General features: G+C 39.4%; 2 protein-coding genes across 3 annotated transcripts in view; one reads left to right on the plus strand and one right to left on the minus strand.

The window, feature by feature from the left end:
- The window catches only part of LOC110535591 (ubiquitin-protein ligase E3C), a 40,583-nt gene extending 34,725 nt beyond the window's left edge, over window positions 1-5,858 (minus strand). The window contains exons 1-9 of the mRNA XM_036935319.1: window positions 5,686-5,858; window positions 4,650-4,812; window positions 4,267-4,320; window positions 4,089-4,163; window positions 3,726-3,872; window positions 3,465-3,580; window positions 3,065-3,222; window positions 2,775-2,940; window positions 236-456 (exon numbers count right to left, since the gene is read on the minus strand). Coding sequence (XP_036791214.1) covers window positions 236-456; window positions 2,775-2,940; window positions 3,065-3,222; window positions 3,465-3,580; window positions 3,726-3,872; window positions 4,089-4,163; window positions 4,267-4,320; window positions 4,650-4,718 — 1,006 coding nt within the window. The 5' untranslated portion in view covers window positions 4,719-4,812; window positions 5,686-5,858. The remainder of the gene's footprint in view (window positions 1-235; window positions 457-2,774; window positions 2,941-3,064; window positions 3,223-3,464; window positions 3,581-3,725; window positions 3,873-4,088; window positions 4,164-4,266; window positions 4,321-4,649; window positions 4,813-5,685) is intronic.
- A 7,502-nt stretch (window positions 5,859-13,360) lies between these two features.
- LOC110536614 (motor neuron and pancreas homeobox protein 1-like) lies at window positions 13,361-16,147 on the plus strand. 2 transcript variants are annotated; one of them, XM_036936614.1, is made up of 3 exons: window positions 13,361-13,940; window positions 14,812-14,972; window positions 15,211-16,147. In XM_036936614.1, the coding sequence occupies exons 1-3, from the start codon at window positions 13,454-13,456 to the stop codon at window positions 15,496-15,498; spliced, it is 936 nt and encodes a 311-aa protein (XP_036792509.1). In that variant the 5' UTR covers window positions 13,361-13,453; the 3' UTR covers window positions 15,499-16,147. The 2 variants fall into 2 exon arrangements, with proteins under 2 accessions (XP_036792509.1, XP_021478037.2); XM_021622362.2 differs by having other exon boundaries at window positions 13,361-13,931; window positions 15,211-16,146.
- Window positions 16,148-20,245: the final 4,098 nt, after the last annotated feature.

Raw genomic sequence — 20,245 nt, forward strand, 5'->3', positions numbered from 1 at the left:
ACATTACTACAAAACACTCCCTATCGCCATAGATTTGGTTTCTGGTCATTCCCTCCAAATCCTCTTGACAGTGTATCTGCTGGTACACGAGAGTACTATTCCCCACACACTGTACACAAAGACTGTGTCCCAAATGGCACCCTATTACCTAGACAGGGCTCTGTGTAACGTAGTGCACTATGGGAATAGGGTTCCATTTTGGACGCAACAGGAGCGTATCCCTGACAACACTTACCCAGGCACGTCTCCCCGGCTGAGAGGACAAAGTAGAAGAGCCACGGCGCCTGTTTCTGCGCCGCTGCGGAGGAGACTACAGTGGCCTGCAGGGAGCCCAGGAAGGCCTCAAAGGGGAAGTGGAGGCGCGGGTCGGACAGCGCCGGAATAAAGAAGTGAAAGATCTGCTCCGTGAACGGCGCCGAGATGAACTCCTCCGTGAAGGCTGCAAACACAAACTGCCTGTGGAACCAGAGAGAGAGGGAGGGAAATTGATTGTCATTACACAAACGGCTGCAGTGGAGCCGCGTACATTATCCACATTGTAAAATGAGTTGGTTTTAAAATGTGAAGCAAGGGGGTGGCAGCATCATGTTGTAGGGGTGCTTTGCTGCAGGAGAGACTGATGCACTTCACAAAATAGAGGGCATCATGAGGATGGAAAAAATATGTGGATATAGAGGCAAAATCTCAAGACATCAGGCAGGAAATTAAAGCTTGGTCGCAAATGGGTCTTCCAAATGGACAATGACCCCAAACATACTTCCAAAGTTGTGGAAAATTGGCTTAAGGACAACAAAGTCAAGGTATTGGAGTGGCCATCACAAAGCCCTGACCTCAACTTATAGAAACTTTGTGGGCACAACTGAAAAAGCGTGTGCGAGCAAGGAGGCTACAATCCTACACCAGCTCTGTCAGGAGGAATGGGCCAAAATTCACCCAACTTATTGTGGGAAGCTTGTGGAAGGCTACCCAAAACGTTTGACCCAAGTTAAATAATTTAAAGGCAACGCTACCAAATACTAATTGAGTGTCTGTAAACTTCTGACCCACTGGGAATGTGATGAAAGAAATAAAAGCTGAAATAAATCACTCTCTCTACTATTATTCTGACATTTCACATTCTTAAAATAAAGCGGTGATCTTAACTGACCTAAGACGGGGAATTTTTACTAGGATTAAAATGTGAGGAATTGTGAAAAACTGAGTTTAAATGTATTTGGCTAAGGTGTATGCAAACTTCCGACTTCAACTGTATACTTATATTATTTTTTTAACCCCTTTTTCATGGTATCCAATTGGTAGTTACAGTCTTGTCTCATCGCTGCAACTACGGTACGGACTCAGGAGAGGGGAAGGTGGAGAGACGTGCGTATTCCAAAACACAACCCAACCAAGCCGCACTGCTTCTTGACACAATGCCCACTTAACCCGGAAGCCAGCTACACCAATGTGTCGGAGGAAACACCGCACACCTGGCGACCATGTCAGCGTGCACTGCGCCCAGCCCGCCACAGGAGTCGATAGTACGTGATGGGACAAGGACATCCCTGCCGGCCAAGCCCTCCTCTAACCCGGACGACGTTGGGCCAATTGTGCGCCTCCCCATGGGTCTACCGGTCGCAGCCGGCTGCGACTCGAACCCAGAATCAATAGTGGCACAGCAATGTAGTGCCTTAGACCACCGTGCAACTCGGGAGGTCAGTTCACTACATACATGATAATGATATTGGATTAAGCTACTGATCACAAATCAAAATGTACAAATATGTGACAAATAAACATATGAACAGCTTAGATTCCACTATAAATTGTTTTTAAAGGGATAACTAAGTATTTTGTTCACACTGTTAATACAATCCCCAAAAAGTCAGTTGTCAAGTTTTCAAGATGGAGCACTTTCCGGACAGAGCCAAAATACAGTTTTTTGAGTAAAGTTATTCTTTAAACTCATTACCCAAACAGGGACAATAGAGTGATCGAGAGAGTAGGTGTCTCCTCCTTTCAGCTCTGTGAGTGCCCCAATATTGTCTTGTCAAACAGAGCTGTTTTTACTGAGTCACTCACACATCTGGTGGCCCCGGTCAGATAATTATCTGTTGGAGTAAGTGTGTACACAAGTTTCTCACACCCAGTCTCGGCTTTTCTTCAAAAAGAAAAGAACGCCCCCCCCCGTTTGTCATTCAGAATGTTTCAAATTGAGAGCAAATCGTCAATATTCTGTACTCCCGAGTCTGGATCAGTTTTATTGCTCGTTGTAAACAGGTTGGTGAAGCAATTACGGTGTCTCCGTCAACTCAAAGGACAAACAAATGCCCAAAGTTTACATTACCGGTTTACTGGACAATCTTAACAGCATACGCCACAGACAAAGGCATTCCGCTCGTGGCTTCTCACTGTGCTCTTTCCCACATGCTCAGCAGTCGCTGATGCCGAGAGGCTTTGTGTGTGAGGGTGTTTTTATATGTTGGAGGTGAACCTTTTAAGGGGTCTGGCTTTAGCAAAAAAGGGCCTTCTCTGTGTGTGTGTGTGTGTGTGTGTGTGTGTGTGTGTGTGTGTGTGTGTGCGTGTTCTGGTTAGTTTTAGGGTATTTGCACGTTTGACTGTTCTGATGTGACCGTTTTGGTTTTACAGACGCTACGGCTGCTGTTATAGTAGGGTGAAGTTGCCCCTAGACACTGATCTTGGGCCAGTTTATATTTTTCCCCACTAATGGTTAAGGTTAGGATTGGGGGGGGCTGATCTGTACCTAGGAAAAACGTATCCCCGGAGTGTTATACCTTGCGCCTGTTGTGCAGGAGGAATAGGTAAAGTGCAGGGGCTTCAGCGTGTGCTCCAGCAGGGTGCCTGCCAAGGGGATCGCGTGCACTCCAGAGGGAGCATCACTGTACTCCAGACTGGAAGGGAGCTTGTGATTCACTAGAATATAAAGCGACCTGTAGTATCCTGAGAGAGAAAGAGTCAAGACAAAATGAAAGAGAGCTGATTCAAATTCAATGTGGCTTGAAAATTAGCATTAACCAAACAAAATGTTATAGTGCACTTCCACAGATATCCTTGTGATATTTACCTTTCTGTACCATATAGTGCAAAATCTGCTCGATTAACGATGCCACACAATTAACGTCTTGAAGGACAGGGAGATAGGTTCTCTCTGAGGAATAGATCTCCAGCATCCTCATGGGAACGGCAACATTCAAACTGTCATCCTTGCAGGTTTGCAGAAGTCTAGGAGAGAGGTGGAAAAAGGGTGTTAAGGTGGTGCAACACACTTCATCGATTTGTTCGCAAAATGCATTCATGGATGTAGAGTGAAGTTGCCCTTAGAAGCTGATCTTGGGTCAGTTGTACATTCTTTCCACTAATAGTTAAGGTTAGGATTGGATGAGGGGAAGCTGATCCTAGATCTGTACCTAGGTGAAACTTCATCCCAGAGCGCATTCATGAAGAATAGGTGTAGGCCCCATTACCTGCAGCAGAAGCCCAGGACCCTCTTGATCTGAAACACACACGTCTGTCTTTCGGGCCCCGCCAGCAGCTTCACAAACTGCCCATTGTATTTCACTAGGTTCTGACAAATCCATATCTACAGAGACACACACAGAAATGTTGTGTCATGTTCCCACACGCAAAACGTACATTTGAGTCATTTTAGCATTTAGACTTCACATTTTGACACAAGTTTTTCATTAGTTCAACAACACGTTTGCCCAAAAACCATCAGTCCTCACCAATCTCTGAGAGTCCTCACTCTGTCTATAGAAAAATAGCAGTTGCCTTGTTAAGAGACTAAGACTGGCAGCGTCGGAGATTGGCGGTCCACCTTCTGACTGTGCCTGACAGACGCAGCGGTCAAAGTTGCCCCTCTGGATGGCATACTGGAAAACACCAGGGTCAGAGGTCAAACACAAACCGTTATAGCGATGATCCCTTGATAGATACTTCATTGTGTAGACTATCAACATTGCCAGCAGCAATAAAAGGTTATGGAAAAGGGATTGCTGGCAAGATAAGGGAGTGTGGAAGGGAATGGCATTGAAACTGAAGAATGGGTGTTGTCTAATGACTGAGCTTGTTCATATTAGTAGACATACTTGCTGTTTTCGGTCATGGTATCCTCGTATATAGGATTGAATGATAATTGCATTCTTCAATCTTCGTCTTTCATCCTTATTGAATTTGAAAAACAGAGTAAAGTAAATAAATACACAGAGAAAGTAAATAATGATTGGTTGACATACAAAGCTGGACGATTTTACGTCAAAGGACTACCTCTCTTTTTCTCCTTTCCTCTTGTGTCCGGTGTAGGAGAGATGCTTTTTCCTCCTGAAAGACAAAGTATATTAGCCTGGCATGAATAGTAGAAAAGAATAAGTCGCTAGGTTAGCCTAGGCAGACAATAGTGGCCGCTGTATTTGCACTATCGTCTAGGATTGATGTGCATTCCCGGTAATACGTGTCCCCCGTGGACCAGCTCGTACAAAGGCATACTTTTCTAGTTTTAATGGCGGAAAAAAAACGTGTACTAAAACACAATTTTCTGATTTACGGACAACTTAGGATGTTGCACACAGCGTTGAGCCAAGGGTGTGAAATACAAGTAGTCAGAAAATCCAAAAGTTATAAAATTATTATTAATCTCATAGTGGTCTTACCTTTTTACTCGCTCCCCCAAGAGACACCTTGGGTCTTGTTTTGAAATCTCCCTCAAAACTGAAGCTCATGGTTAGACTTTATCAAAGAGATGTTTCTAACCATATATGAAGGATCCTTGTCTTGGTTCAATTCAGGACTTTACAAATTGGGTACTACAGCAATCTGAAAAACAAAGTAAACGAAACATTCCATTCATTTGGTGGCTTGTTGTCTAATTTAGTCCAGTACCGACAACTTGACACCATCCAGAATAAAGCATCAATATTAAAGCTGGATAGACATATAGCTACAATTGTTAGCGAACGTTACACTTCCCGCATCTAGAATACTTTTGGAAGGGAAATCGAAAAACAAAAAGAGCAACAACCAGTGGAAAGCGTAACTGACTAGCTAGGCTAACGGTAGCTAGCATGCTTAGCCACAGTAACGTTAGTGTTAGCTAGCTAGCTACAGTAGCTAACGTTGTAAAAATTCCCAAAAGACACAAGTGACTTTGACTAGCTATATAGCTAGCACAACACAGCACCTCTTGTGGGGGAAATCACTGTTGGCTTGTAGATGTCTCTCTAACGCATTAGCTACATTGTCAACCATGTTCCGGTTTTATGTATGTGTTAGTTAGGCAACTTAGTTAGCAAACGTCACTCTTTTGGTTTTCATTGCACAACACCAAAGACAACCCTGGATGATAGGCTAACTGGCTAGCATGCTAGGTTAGCTAATGACTCAGCAGCTTGTGTATACATCGCTCTTGGTGATCTGTCTGCCACTACTTCATACATTCAATAGCATTTGATGTACAGACAACCCCCAAGTTACTTTATTTGTGCGTACATGTAGATGACTCTTTTGACATTATAGCTAGCTAGCCCGTTAGCAAACGTTAGCTGGCCAGCTAACTTTACGGGACAGGTCGCCTTTCTAGCTAGCTAACGCGTTAGTTAACGTTAGTAATCATGGCTATCCTCTTGACATCTTTGTTCTAACAGAAGAAATCGTTTGGACTAAAAAATAAAGTAACTGTATGTTGATTACCTTTGATTAATGGAATGACCAACAGAAATGAAAGAGTACATAAGACTTTTGTGCGATATTAAATGAAACGAAAATGTTTTGTTGGCTCCTTCTCCCCGTCTTTCCAGAAACACAACATAAACGGGTACGTCCTTCTTTAGAATACTGAAATCCGACTGGATACGCGTTTCAATGTTGAAATGCTATTCGCTGAATGCAATGTCAATAAAACACAGTTCGGCATTATTGGATCATCTTCAAGCAGAATCCAAGTGCATTCGTGCCTTGGTCTGGGGATCAACAGGAAACAGTAGATTTTTGTGGATTTGCTATTCAAATCAACATATGGTGATATTCTTTCTAATGCAATAGTAGACCATGGGCCTAGTTCCACTTCAACTAGAAAAGAGAGAAAATATAAATAGTTATATGGTATGCAATACAACGTCAGCTGCACTGACTGTATACTTTCATGAATGGAAAGGAGACCGGTGTGCTTGTCAAACCTGAAGAATCTTGTTCAAAGTTGCATTTAGTCTCTCTACATATACCCTACATATGACCCTGACTGTCCTATTTATAGTTTGATTTCAAACTGCTCCTATTCACCCAATCTCCCATTTCTGTTCAGAATGATGTATGAGTCTTTGATTGATTTAATCATTTTTCAGTTTAAAAATAGATTGAACGAACTAATTCTCCTGGAGATACTAAAGTCACTCTCCACCCGCCATTATGTCAAAGAAGGGCAAGCATTTATGACATCTTATATGTGCAGTTAGACATCATAATTGTCAGAAATACCTTTTTGATTGTTACAGTGAGTTACAGACATTTCAGACATTGAGTTGTCAGTTTACCTGCAAACCCCCACACATTTTTTCCATCTTAAACGCTTAACAATTTCGAAAAATCACAAATAGTAGCTTCAATTTCAATAAAAATATTACATGTTTTATTTAACTAGGCAAGTCAGTTAAGAACAAATTCTTATTTACAAAAACGGTCTACCCCGGGCAAACTCGGACGATTCTGGGCTGCCCAATCATGGTAATGTGATGTAGCCTGGATTCGAACGCCTCTTGCACTGAGGTGCAGTGTCTTAGACCACTGCGCAACTCGGGAGTCCACCTTGCACTCGGGTGCGTTCGTAAATTGCCTCCACTGTGTCATAGTGCGCTCTGGGTCGTTCGTAAATTCAAAGTGTTGTCAGATTGTCAGTTTGTAAATTCAGAGCGGTTCGCTCTCGGAGCTTTCAGAGCGCAGACTGGACGATTCTGCGGACGAGGGTTGATCCGTGCGTACTTCTAGACAAAAATGAGCAACACAAGAACACCTCACTCTGACCATTTTACACACCCTGACTACATAAGGTTATATTAAAAATATATATAAGAAAGTTGGTTAGGCTGTTTTCTAGAGTTGGTGACTGTAACTGTGCTGCTGGAAACAATTTAATGACATGTTTTTGCTGACGTTTACCAGACAAGTCGGTTTCTTCTCAATGACGGCCTCTGAACAGTGGGCAGAACGACAGATTTTCACCTTGTCAGCTCGGGGATTCGATTTTACAACCTTTCGGTTACTATTCCAACGCTCTAGCCACTAGGCTACCTGCCGCCTTATGGTCACCGGTCAAATTCAACTGGTGTTGCGTGTTCCTAAATTCATCAGTTATAATCAGTTATTCTGTGCTCTGGGACACTCAGACGAGAATGCTCAGAAATCGGAGTTGATAGCCAGAGTGAATTCACGAATATGTTGAACCAATCTGGAATAGACGTTGAATTGACGTCTGTCACCAGTGGGCTAGCTGTTGAGAGTTGGCACAGTAATGGACAAATGATAAGGGGACTCGCCATGACCTTAACTTTTGTGCATGTACATATTTGCTTGTTTTTGTCTCAGGACCAAGTCAATAAATCAAGATGGGGACTATACACATTTCAAAATATCGTAAACCTCTGGCTTGGACTGTATCTTGTTGTAGCTACATCTAATCTAATCAATTTAAGACCACAGGTTAGAAGTGTCTTTAGAAATTAAATCAGCATAATTTACTGTCTGTGGGATGTTACCTCACTACATTTCCCCTAATGGATCAAAATATATGTTAGGGGGTGCATTTTTAGCAAGAAGTGCATTTTAGTATATTTTTCATTCACTTGATGTAAATGTATAAACAGTGATAGCCCTAGTGTTAATCATAGTTGAATTAAGGGAGATGAAACTTAACAAATGACTCATCAATTGCGTCATCATCAATGTCTATTGCTTTTGAGAAGAAGGCAGTCAACATCCATTTAACGCAAGTGCCCAATCGAAGATGTATCTTGCTTACATCTCAACCACCTTTATTCTTTGTTCTATTTAAATACGGTCCTGTTTTGTCACATCCATTCGTTGTGCTTTTCTGTGCTTGTGTGTAAAAATCCATTTCATAAATTAAATAACATATCATAGGACATTTATCATTTGCGGCACTCGCTTAGAAAAAAATAAAAACACATGTCGGCCTAGCAACTTAAAATAACCATGTTCTGAGATAAAATTTTATGAATTGTACTAAATAATTAACAGGTTACTTAACACGTTGACAGGTGCACAATTAATCATGTCCAGTGTCAATTGGAAACACAGACGTTAGAAGAGTACATAGACAACATTTCAGATCGTCAGTCACTGTGTCTCACGTGATGGGGGAACGGCCTATCTGACTGTCATCTCGTTTCGTGGAAATTTTACCACACAAAAGCAGACTGAGTTGACCATCACTCCATGGAATTTACATTTTTCGTTGGGTTCGTAAAATAAATGGTTTCACCGTCAAACGTGAATTACAGAAAAGTACATTTAAGGTATAATTCCATCAGGTGAGCTATAGGTTGATGATGATATAGTAGATGGTGGTGCTGATGATATAGGCCTACTACTTGTTGGTTATGACTATGTGATAGGCCTAAACAACAATAACACCAATAATAATAGCTAATAATAAGACAAGTTTAACAATAAATACGTATTAATATCAATAATTACATTTACCAAATAAAATTACTAATTACTACAACTTTTACGTTTTGAATCATTTTCGTTCATTGAAAAAATCTGCCTAATATAGCACAAGTTGCATTCTATTGAGTGGTTCATGCTGAAGGACATTGAGAGAAATTATCAATATGGCTCTGCAGCCAAACAAAATTGATGGCACGTGCCCAACAAATTAGCCTGCAATATTGAATGTAGGACATTTAGACATATTGCGTCTTTTGCAGGGAAATTAGTTCTCTACTCTGATCCAGCAGTCTACAAAAATCATATGCAATTAAGTCTTGCAGGAATGTGATCTCCTCACTAATGATGTCTAGTTAATGGAGTCTATCGTCCAAGGGCTTTTAAGGAGAGAAATACTCTCCAAGGGATGGCTTCCTGAACATTTTAAATTGATAAAATGATGAGTCACAAATGTGTTTCAAAGCAGTCCCAGCTGCATTTCAAGGCATTGGTCATTTGTGCCGATTTAATGGAATGTATTTATTGCAATAAAAGAGACAGTGCACGTCCCTTTAAATTGCCTTTTTATAATGAACACATTTACCGAGGGTAATGAATATATAAACTATCTCGATTTGTCACTTTGATTTGTATTTTAGTTAATTGTGAAAGTAATTACGGCGCAAATTAACAGCTTTCAGGAAAGACTGGGGTTTTAGGGTCTGCTTCCATCTTAGGGTCCCATATACATTTTCCCTCCTGTTGACGTGATGAAAAGGGGCAATACATCTCCGTGATTGGTGTTGGCCAATACTAAATGGCTACATATTTCACCGGTGCTTTAATAGAAATATTCATGTGGCCCCTTAATGAAATTAAACCAGGGGAGGCGACAAAGCACAGATCAAACGGTGTGGCGCTGTTAAGATATTAAGGAAATGATCAAATCGTAGATTCAGATGCTGTTCATAAATTCTAAGAAATTGCAAAAATTGAATTTCAAAACATTTAATGGATCTCAAAGGTCATCATAAAAAAAGACAAATTAGTCCATGTTCGAAATGCAAAAGGTGAACATCATCTGAGACCTGAGCGAGATAAAAAGTAATATCAATATTACCCCATTGACATTATTTGATTGTCTTTTAGGCTTGGGTTTAGGCATTCTGATTTTGTGGCGCACGTGGACTCCTATTGCAGGATGCCACATCAATCTCAGATTTGGCTATTATTCCGTAATCGGTCATGATATCGTCAAGGTTTCCAATTAAACGGTCATCGTTTACTTGGAACTACCCGGTGACTTGTTGATTTCCCCTGAGCAAATAAAGTCTGCAAAGACTGCGCCGGTCCCAATAGCGGTTAGCTGATGAATTGACAAAAACTAATCAGCTTGATTGGGAGACAGGTTAAGGGCAACAGCAATAATTCTAATTTCGACCTTTTCCTCCATTAACTTTAAGTGGCTTATTAGACCATAAGACAACCACCCCCAGAGCTATAGATATCTAGGCCTACATGGAACCTATGACACCTAACAATGATTATATGCTTAATATTTTACGCGCTCATTTGATCCATATAGGACTAAGGATGCAATTTTCGTCTAATTTGATAACACTGTCAAAATATGCCTTTGAATGTTGAATATCTATGTACAGGTGCATGCAGAGGCGTACATGAAGAGGTCCAGGGGGCAGCGCGTGAGTTCAAAAGAGATATTCAAATTATGGTATTACCCTCATTTATAATTATTCATAATTGAATACACTTTGAAAAGTCTAGTATGTAATTTGAGTAATTAAAGGAGTTCCAAAATACTATGGTAAATGTATTGCATGTAGTTAAAATATCCATTATTGGTTGCATTTTCCTTTCACCCCAAACACAAAGAAGTCCATTCACATAAGACCTTTTTTTTGCAGGGTCCCAGGACATATAATATGCCCTACATATAAAGATGTTTCATTTAACATTTATATTGTGCAGGGCAGACCAAACTGTATTCAGTCTACTCTCGGATTTGGGTAGTGGCATAAGGCAGGCTCTTAGCTAAATTTCCCAGTTGGGCTCAGGTCTCTGGGTCATGCATAGACCGTTTTTCATTTGTGACATCACATTTTTGGGGGGCAGGAATATAATATCCTGCATGGTGTGGTGATTTATTTGTTTGGATCCCCATTAGATTTTGCAAAAGCATCAGCTACTTTTCCTGGGGTCCACAAAATAACACAAAACATGACAAGTAACAAAATGCTGTTACACTGCTTGCCACGGTCGTCGAAAGAAGTGGACCAAAGTGCAACGTGGTGAGCGTACATTTTCCTTTTACTTAAAATGTCGCCAACAAACGAAGCAACAACCGTGACGCTCACAGGGCTATAGTGCCACTAACAAAAGTCAACTACCCACACTGAAGGAGGGAATAGGGGCTACCTAAGTATGATTCCCAATCAGAGACAACGATAGACATCTGTCCCTGATTGAGAACCATACCCGGCCAAAACATAGAAATAAAGAAACATAGAAAACAAAACATAGAATGCCACCCAAATCACACCCTGACCAAACCAAAATAGAGACATAAAAAGTCTCTCTCAGGTCAGGGTGTGACAGCTAGACAAGAACAGTCTCAAAATGTAAAATACAACGATGTACAAACAATACAACAACAAAAAAGTATGTGTGTTAGAGGGTGTCTGTGTGTGTGTGTGTGTGTGTGTGTGTGTGTGTGTGTGTGTGTGTTTGTGTGTGTGTCCTTTCACAGTCCCCGCTTTAACATTATACAAAGTTTAATCTGTTTTTTAAAGGCAATTTTGCTGTTTGCTTGAGTAATTGGTGATGGGAGTTCCATGCGATCATGGCTCTGTATAATAATACTGTGTGTTGCCGTGAATTCATTTTGGACTTGGGGACTGTGAAGAGACCTCTGCTGGCATGTCTTGTGGGGTATGTACAGGTGTATGAGCTGCATGTAATTTGATTATAATAATATACGCCATTTAGCAGACGTTTTTCTGCAGGCACTGGCATTTTCATCACAGTAATATTTCCTGTGAAAACTGCAGAGAAGTAGTTCATATCTCGTCAATCCTTATCAACCCTCAGCCATGCAGGTTGTCAACGTTATTTCTGTATGTGCAGATAATGGCAAGGCTTCCTGCTCTCTTTTGAGCCAGCTGCAGCTTTGCTAGGTCTTTCTTGGCTGCACTTGACCATATCAACAGACAGTAATCAAGATGGAACAAGACCAGAGCCTTAACAACTAACTAGTACAGTTGATTTTTGTGTCAAAAACAAACATATTTTTATAACAAACATAACCCTCCCTATCTTCACACCAACTTTGTCAATATGACGTGACCATGATAATTGACCATCCGATGTTACTCCTAGGAGTTTAGCTTCCTCAACTTGTTCAATGGTCACACCCTTTATTCACAACTCGGGTAACTGTTGATCGTGGAAAAGCCCAGCAGCGTTGCAGTTCCTGACACACTCAAACACCTACTACCATTCCCCATTCAAAGGCACTTAAATATTTTGCCTTGCCCATCCTTTGAATGGCACACACACAATCCGTCTCAAGGCTTAGAAATCCTTCTTTAACCTGTAGTCTCCCCTTCATCTACACTGATCAAAGTGGATTTAACAGGTGAAATTAATAAGGGAACGTAGCTTTCATCTGGATTAACCTGGTCAGTCTGTCATGGAAAGAGCAGGTGTTACTAATGTTTTGTACACTCAGTGTATATGTTGTACAATTACGAGCCTTCCGTTAGCTATCAATATGGTGAATGCCATATTCTCTTCACAACGGCCTACCCAAAAATAATTTGAATAATTTTCCTTAGGAAAGTATAGGTTATAGTTTTTTTTTTAAAGTAACTGTCCAGTGTTTTGAAATTTATATGAAATATGATCTTTAATTAATTACAATATGAGTCAAATAGTTTTCCTTCCAAAAAATGGTACCTATGTATGTCAAAAGCAGTTTTTCTGTGTCGGAATGTTGTGGGCATACCCCATCAACAGAATGGTGTTGGCTTATACTGATCATTAAAAATAGCCTATTGAGTGGCCAGCTCATGGACCACTGATTGGCCAGCTCATCCTCTTCAGGAGGATGACATCATCCTCTATGAGGAAATAGCAAGCATTTTTCAAATCTCTGTTTGATATACAAGTTTGCTTTGGCTACAAATGCGAGTATAGGATGAGTCAACAACATTATTTGGGTAGACTATAATTTAGATAGTATTAACTTTTAAACGTGAGATTTTCACTGGACAGTTACTCTAAGATGGAGGAGCAAATTTCCACCGTTGCAATCACCCGGCATTATAGGTTGAAGTCTTCACAACTTGGAATTTAATTAAACTATGTGACTATAAATAGGTCAATAAGCTCTCAATACATTTTCAAGTCTATCCATCTTTGGCTAAATGTATATCATATTATTGTTCAATGCAAATATATCCAACCCATTCATTAAAATGTTTTCTTAAAAAAAAGTGCCCCATCGACCCAAAGTGGGACGGGTCATTTCTTAGAGAGGTATGCAATGTGCCAACTAAACGCATTGTAAACATGGCTTGGATTGACCAATGGGATAACCCCATGCCAAACGGGTGGAACCAATCCCATATCGAATAAGAATTAAGTGTCACGTTGGTTTCACTGCTCACACTTTAACCGAGATCATAACTTTGTAAGAGGTGGAACGACGACGACACTTCAATATCGTTTTGATACAACTGTTCAACGTCTGCAAACGACGGGGACACTGGTTTAAATGGAGAAATCCAAAAATTTCCGCATCGATGCGCTTCTGGCTGTTGACCCGCCGAAGGTGCAGACATCTCCGCTTGCGCTTGTGACTTCTCTATCATCCTCTTCCATTTCATCGTCCGGAAGTGTACCAAACTCAGAATTGAATGCCGACTCTTTACGGAATGAGACGCCGTCTCCACCTAGGATTTCCCCTTCTGGTTTGATTCCTAAACCAGGCTTCTTGAACAGTCCCCACAGTATGCTTGGATTACATCCACAGAGCAGCGCAGGGATCCCTCCCCAGGCTCTGTACGGTCCCCCCATGTATACCTACTCCCTCGGGCAGCACCCTGCCTTGTCCTACTCATATCCGCATGGGTCCCATCACCACCATCCATGCAGCGACTCCCTCAAACTCTCGGCCGGGACGTTTCAACTCGACCACTGGCTGCGAGTCTCCACAGCGGGAATGATGCTACCCAAAATGCCCGATTTTAATTGTGAGTATTGTGAGTATAACTGCTGCCATTTCATTTTAATAGTTTATCGTCTATGCTTTTAATTATACAATTATTTTTGCACTGCTAATAAAAAACTGCTGACTTTATATTTGCTGTATACGCACTTGGCGAGCAAGTTGATGGATTTTACATTATTCATCCATTGGTGCCTGTATTGCCTCAAGACTTGGTGAAGGTGCGAGGAGAGGGGGTGAAACTAAAATGGAAATATAATGGACAGTGGGAAAGTGACAGTGTGAAACTCGCAGCCGACACACTATTTGCTAACCAGATACTGCGCTTTTTTGTTCCTGTTCGTTTTAACAGATGTGTTTTAAAATGAGGTGGCAAATAGCTTAGCTCTCTCTGAATATATACTCAGACAATGTTAGATGTTATACTAACAATATTATGGCAATTTCGACCTGAACCCGTTTCTTAAGAAGGCTGCATAGTGTGCAAATAAACAACACATTTATATCCCAAAAGATATATGTTTTCTATATGTTCCATTTAAATCAGTTTAATATCAACTTTTATCAATTTTTAATATTCAACAACTGATTAACCATTTTAACCTGAAATGATTATCCTTTCATTTTCAATCTGCTTATTACAAAAGTACATATTGTTATAGGCTATATCATGTAGGCCATATATCGTATAGGGAAATTGTTATCTCAATATTATTCATTTTGTTTGCAAAAATAATTGGATTTTTTAGGCATATAACGGTTTAATTGTAGCCTCAGTCTACTGTCTATCGAATAATGTATTCAAACGCCGTGCATATGCCTAATGTAAAAGCACGCACGCACGTTGATATCATTTTTTTCTTGACCTCATGAGTATAGAAATGAACTTACATTTTGTTTTCCAGCTCAGGCCCAGTCAAACTTGCTTGGAAAGTGCAGAAGACCAAGGACTGCATTCACAAGTCAGCAGCTACTGGAGCTCGAGCATCAATTCAAACTGAATAAGTATCTGTCGCGACCGAAGCGCTTTGAGGTGGCTACATCCTTGATGCTGACTGAAACGCAGGTATATAAGAGCTTCAAATACATGTTTGTTTGAGAGCCATTGGGAAACATACCACTATGTTGCTATTCAATCCGTTTTTACATGGAAACACTGTTCTTTAGTTGTGTGTTCTATGATCTGGCCAGGTGCTGCCCATTAAGAACGGCTCGTATCTAAAAACGGCCTATTAACTCGAACTATTATTGTTCGACCATATAAAACACATTGTCTCAATTATATTTGTTATTTTCATTTTTAGGTGAAAATTTGGTTTCAGAACAGGCGAATGAAATGGAAACGGAGCAAGAAGGCCAAAGAGCAAGCCGCACAGGAGGCTGAAACTAAGAAAAGCAACAAAAACGGACAGGAGAAATCGGACGGACAGGATCAAACGGATTATCAAAAGACTAGTTCTGCCAAAAGTAACAGAATAAGAGACTTCAGGGACAGTGACGATGATGAAGGTGACAACTTCCTGTACAACTCCTCGGATTGCTCATCGGACGACGATAGAAACCACACCAGTGATATAAGCCCACAGCCTTGATATGGGTAAGGATACATGTATTTTTGAAAAGCTATAGTCCTACACTCCTTAAATGTGAATTACATTTTCCACCTAACTGCAGCTGCATGTACAGTAATAACAACCTTCAATCACCTACCCGGAAATTACGAAAGTAATTAGAATAATTTGGAAAATACTAAATGATCAATGCCTGACTGAGATTCAGTGTGCAGAATGGCCCTATAAGGTCAGATTGACGTTTTAGAATGCAGTATTGAGGTACAGTCTGCTATTTGTAATATTGCATGGTTTTATGTGACAATGTCATATTTTCATCCAGTTGGTTTAGGACCCTGATGTCCAGTACAATCACATAGATACTCCACTATAGGTGTTATTGTCATACTATTTTGATAGGGCGACCAATTGTAAATTCAGACATGATATTCATCTTTGCATTTTATTTTGTTTAATGTTTTTGAATTTGTGTGGCTATAGCCTATAACACTAATGTAATTGTGTCATATACTGTTAACGTGCAGAAAAATGTCCTTTGTTTATTTTTGTATACTGTATTTATAAAATGGCTATACCGATGCATGCTAAATTATTGTAAACCGTCTCCCATGATAGCCTACAGACGACATTAAATACATTTGTTGTATAAAACATTGTGTTTTTTAATGCTGACCAATGTGAATTTATCAAACACACTTAGCCAATTATGGTCCCATGTTGGAGCCAATTTGGTCTCCGTTTAGAGGTCATAAGCATACACATAGGTCTGTATAATTGAACTTATGATCTTAGTATAATTTTGATTGATATATTGATTTAGTCAGCAAGTGCATAGCATTTTACATTTTCTTGAGGGCTATTATGCGAAGTAGGAAAATATTTTAAGTCATAAATACATTATGACATAATGTCTATATTTAGCCGTTCGAATGACAATCCTTTGAAAATAGTGCTTTTGTTGTCTATCCACATTAACATTCGGTTTCAAAGATTTTTTTAATATGAGCCAATTGCTGGTTTAGTGTGAAATGGTTCCACAGTCTTACCCCAGACATGTTTGCACAGATCCGTCACTGCTATAAACAGCGATTCCCATGACCCGACCTGTCAGACCAACGATTACGACAGAACCTTCAATAGGCCTACGAACCACAGCTTATAATGCATTTTTTTGTTGTTGAGATTTAGGCTATAGCCTATGTTACATCCACCACAACAACATTGCTTTTACTTATCAAAATTATAGGCTACTGAGCTCAGTACATCATCTTTAGGCCTGAAGATATATATCTGGAAGAAATACAATATTGGAAGAAGACAGAGTTCTTAGTAATTGCAATGGCATTTGTGGCAATGTAATTCAGTCCAGTTTAATAGAAAGTAAAAGTCTAATACATATTTAGGCCCACCCTTAAGGAAAAAACACATGAATTTCACATGTGAAGTTGATGTGACAACATGTAAAAGAAGCATGTGATAACATGAAAATCCACGTGAAATATCATCACATGTGAAGTGGTCCAAAAACACATAGTTTTGCATGATTTCATGTGGGTTTTCCTCAAGGGCTTAGCTACTTTCTAAGCAAACAATCTAGTAATACATTTGGCTCAATGTGACTGAAAAGCATTTCCTAAACATGTGGGAATTTCACATGTGAAATCATGTATTTTTCTATAAGGGTACATAGCTACCAATGAGTTATATCTCAGATAAATTACTAGAGTACATGTAAATATCAACACAATGCTCAAAGCAATTCCTTTGCAATATATTCCCTTTCTTTTAGCCATAATGCCTCATCCAATATCCCCCTATTCCATTGTCTCTTAAGATTGACAATGTTTGATCGTTGTTCATACTCACATGCAGTGTGTTTTTGTTTTGGAAATACAGATGTCTTGCATTGCAGCTATATGTTTAAGAAGTGTGATATATTTACCAGTCTACTTTATGAACAGGGTTGGGTAGATTACTTTCTAAATGTAATCCGTTACAGTTATCAAACTAGTTGCCGGTCCAAAATTGTAATCAGTAACGCCATTTTTTAGATTACCCAAACTCCGTAACGTAATCTGATTACTTTCAGTTACTTTTGGATTACTTTCCCTTTAAGAGGCATTAGAAGATGACAAAAAGGATCCATCAAACACATTCGTTGTGTCATTATAGTGGTCTCTGAATTGTGGTCAGACTAGACTCACTCAAGTAGAACAAACTTAAAGGTCCAATGCAGCAGTTTTTATCTCAATATTTCCTGGGTAACAATTAACAATGAAGTACTTTACTGTGATTGTTTCAAATTAAAATGGTCAAAAATAAACAAAAATAACTTATTCGCAAAGAACAATTTCTCAAGCAAGAATTTTGCTAGGACTGTCCGGGAGTTGTTTGAGTCGGGATGGGAAAATTGATATATTTTTTTGGAACTCTCGTTCTTATAGGTCTAACATTTTAAAGTTAGGTCATTTAGCAGACACTCTTATCCAGAGAGACTTACAGTAATGCATGCATAGATTTTTCATACTGATTTCAACAGCTCTTAGCCTAAAAGAGCCTTTTCATAATTTTCACAATTTCATCGTATTATTCCAACCTCATAGTTTGGAAATATATATAAAACACAAAAATCATATTTTTTTGACTGCACTGATAACAACATTTTTTACTGGTAACATAACTGATTACATTTACAGGTTTTTGTAATCATATTACATAACCGATTACATGTAATCAGTTACTCCCCAACCCTGTAACATACTGTAGGTTTCTGTCCTACACGGTCTGGTCTGATGTACAGAGCCTAGCACAGCTTAAATGTGGGGAATCAGTCACTGTAGCACATTGGTGAGTTTATGGGGTACTTATGCTTTATGTGGTGCATAGCATGATTACTGTTTTGTGAATTCCTTATCAGCGTTTCGTTCATGTTCGACCAAATGTGTGACTTGTGACTCGGAAAAACCACGTTTGAAAAAATGTATTTCACATGTGAAATCATGTGAAACTATGTGTTTTTGGAACACTTCACGTAATGATATTTCACATGAGGATTCAAATTTTCACATGTGCATCTTTTTTTACATCCGATTTCACAGGTGATGCCCTGCAAACCAAAATGCATCTTTAGGATACACACACAAACAGTGCTTTTAACATACAGTGTTTTCAATTGACACATTTGACACTCATGATAACATTGTGTATGTCCTCACCTTGGATCTGAACTCACAACCTCTAGGTTCACAGCATTCCGATTGTCCTGCCATGCCACAATGTCTTTCTCAATTATTGATTTCACCTGTATTCCTACACTTTGGACTTAAGTAAATCTCAGTTTTGTTAAAAAGAAAAACTATTATATTTAGGAGTAACATTAAAACAGATTAATACGCCTCACCAACATTAAATAACTATACAGAAATCTCCTCAAATTGATGAAATAAGTCAGTTAAATCAATGATGAGAGAATAGTCCGAAAATAGCAGTGCAGATGGCATTTTTTTGCTAAGTGCAGAGATGTGTTATATGTAATGAACGTGTAGAGGAATGCTACAGACTTTGTGGAGCAGCAGATCCATAATCCAGAGGTTGTAAACTCTAATCCCAGGTGGGGTCATATTGAGATGTCAGTACTAAGTCATCATGTCAAATGGAATCATACTGTCACAGATAAAAAAAAATAAAATTAGACTATTTTAGCTGAACAGCGTACCACTGTCTTTAAAACCCCCATGTAATTTATTTCCCTTACAACAAAAAAACACATTTGAAAATTGCAGTTTAAATTGTGAAAATGGCAGTTTCACATGTGAAATTACATTTTCATTTGTAAAATAGCTGTTTTCACATGTTGAGCTGAAATTTCCACATGTAAAAAAGAGATACGTGAAACCATATGTTCACATGTATTACATTTAGAGTTCAAATGTTTTCATCTCACATGTGAATTGCAGATTCAGATGTGACATTTTCAGTTTCAAATGCGAAAATCGAATTTGCACTTTCACATGTGAAAAACTTTTGTGAAAATCTAATTCTCAAGTGTGAAACTGCTTTTTCACATGTTGACATTTTGTATCTATGTTGTCACATTTATTTCATGAGATCATCTAATCAAATGTGTAGTTTCAAAGTATCACATCTTGAACATTTGCATCTCCATGTTGTCACGTTTATTTCACGAGATCATGTTTTAAAATGTTACATTTCATGTTATGACTTGTTGATTTTACATGCGATCACATTATCACTTGTAAAATTAATTTGGTTTTTCTGTAAGGGAGCGTTCCAAAATATGTTTCAGAAGTTCTGAGTTTCTGTATAGCTGTGTTAGCATTATTGATTGAGGAGTAATTTAGCAAACGGATAGTTTGCCCAGCTGTGAGAATACAAAGAGAGAGAGAGCTGCTTTATCAACACCCCTCAGTCAGGTACGGGACGGGAACACTCTCTGGGCGGGCAGGATATAGCTGGGAACAATAGACAGAGTCGGTACACATCCCAAATGGCACCCTATTCCCTTTAAAGTGCACTTCTCTTGACCAGGGCCCACAGGGCTCGTCACAAGTAGTGCACTATATAGGGAATAAGGTGCCATTTGGGATTTATGAGAGTCAGTCTGAAGAATGGGACACACACACTGTACTACAGTGTAAGCATTATAAAATGTTGAGGCTAATTATAGGGTATATTTTCTTTATTCCTGTGATAGTACTGTAGTGTTAAGTAGTATACTAATTAGGGGATTACAAACGCTTAACTGGCT

The sequence above is a fragment of the Oncorhynchus mykiss genome, chromosome 11, assembly GCF_013265735.2.
Source record: "Oncorhynchus mykiss isolate Arlee chromosome 11, USDA_OmykA_1.1, whole genome shotgun sequence".
Lineage (NCBI taxonomy): Eukaryota > Metazoa > Chordata > Actinopteri > Salmoniformes > Salmonidae > Oncorhynchus > Oncorhynchus mykiss.

Coding starts and splice junctions, on each gene's coding strand:
- LOC110536614 (XM_036936614.1), top strand. CDS start 13,454: ATGGAGAAATCCAAAAATTTCCGCATCGATGCGCTTCTGGCTGTTGAC. Junction 13,941..14,811: donor CGATTTTAATTGTGAGTATT/GTGAGTATAACT, acceptor TTTGTTTTCCAG/CTCAGGCCCAGTCAAACTTG. Junction 14,973..15,210: donor TGATGCTGACTGAAACGCAG/GTATATAAGAGC, acceptor TTTCATTTTTAG/GTGAAAATTTGGTTTCAGAA.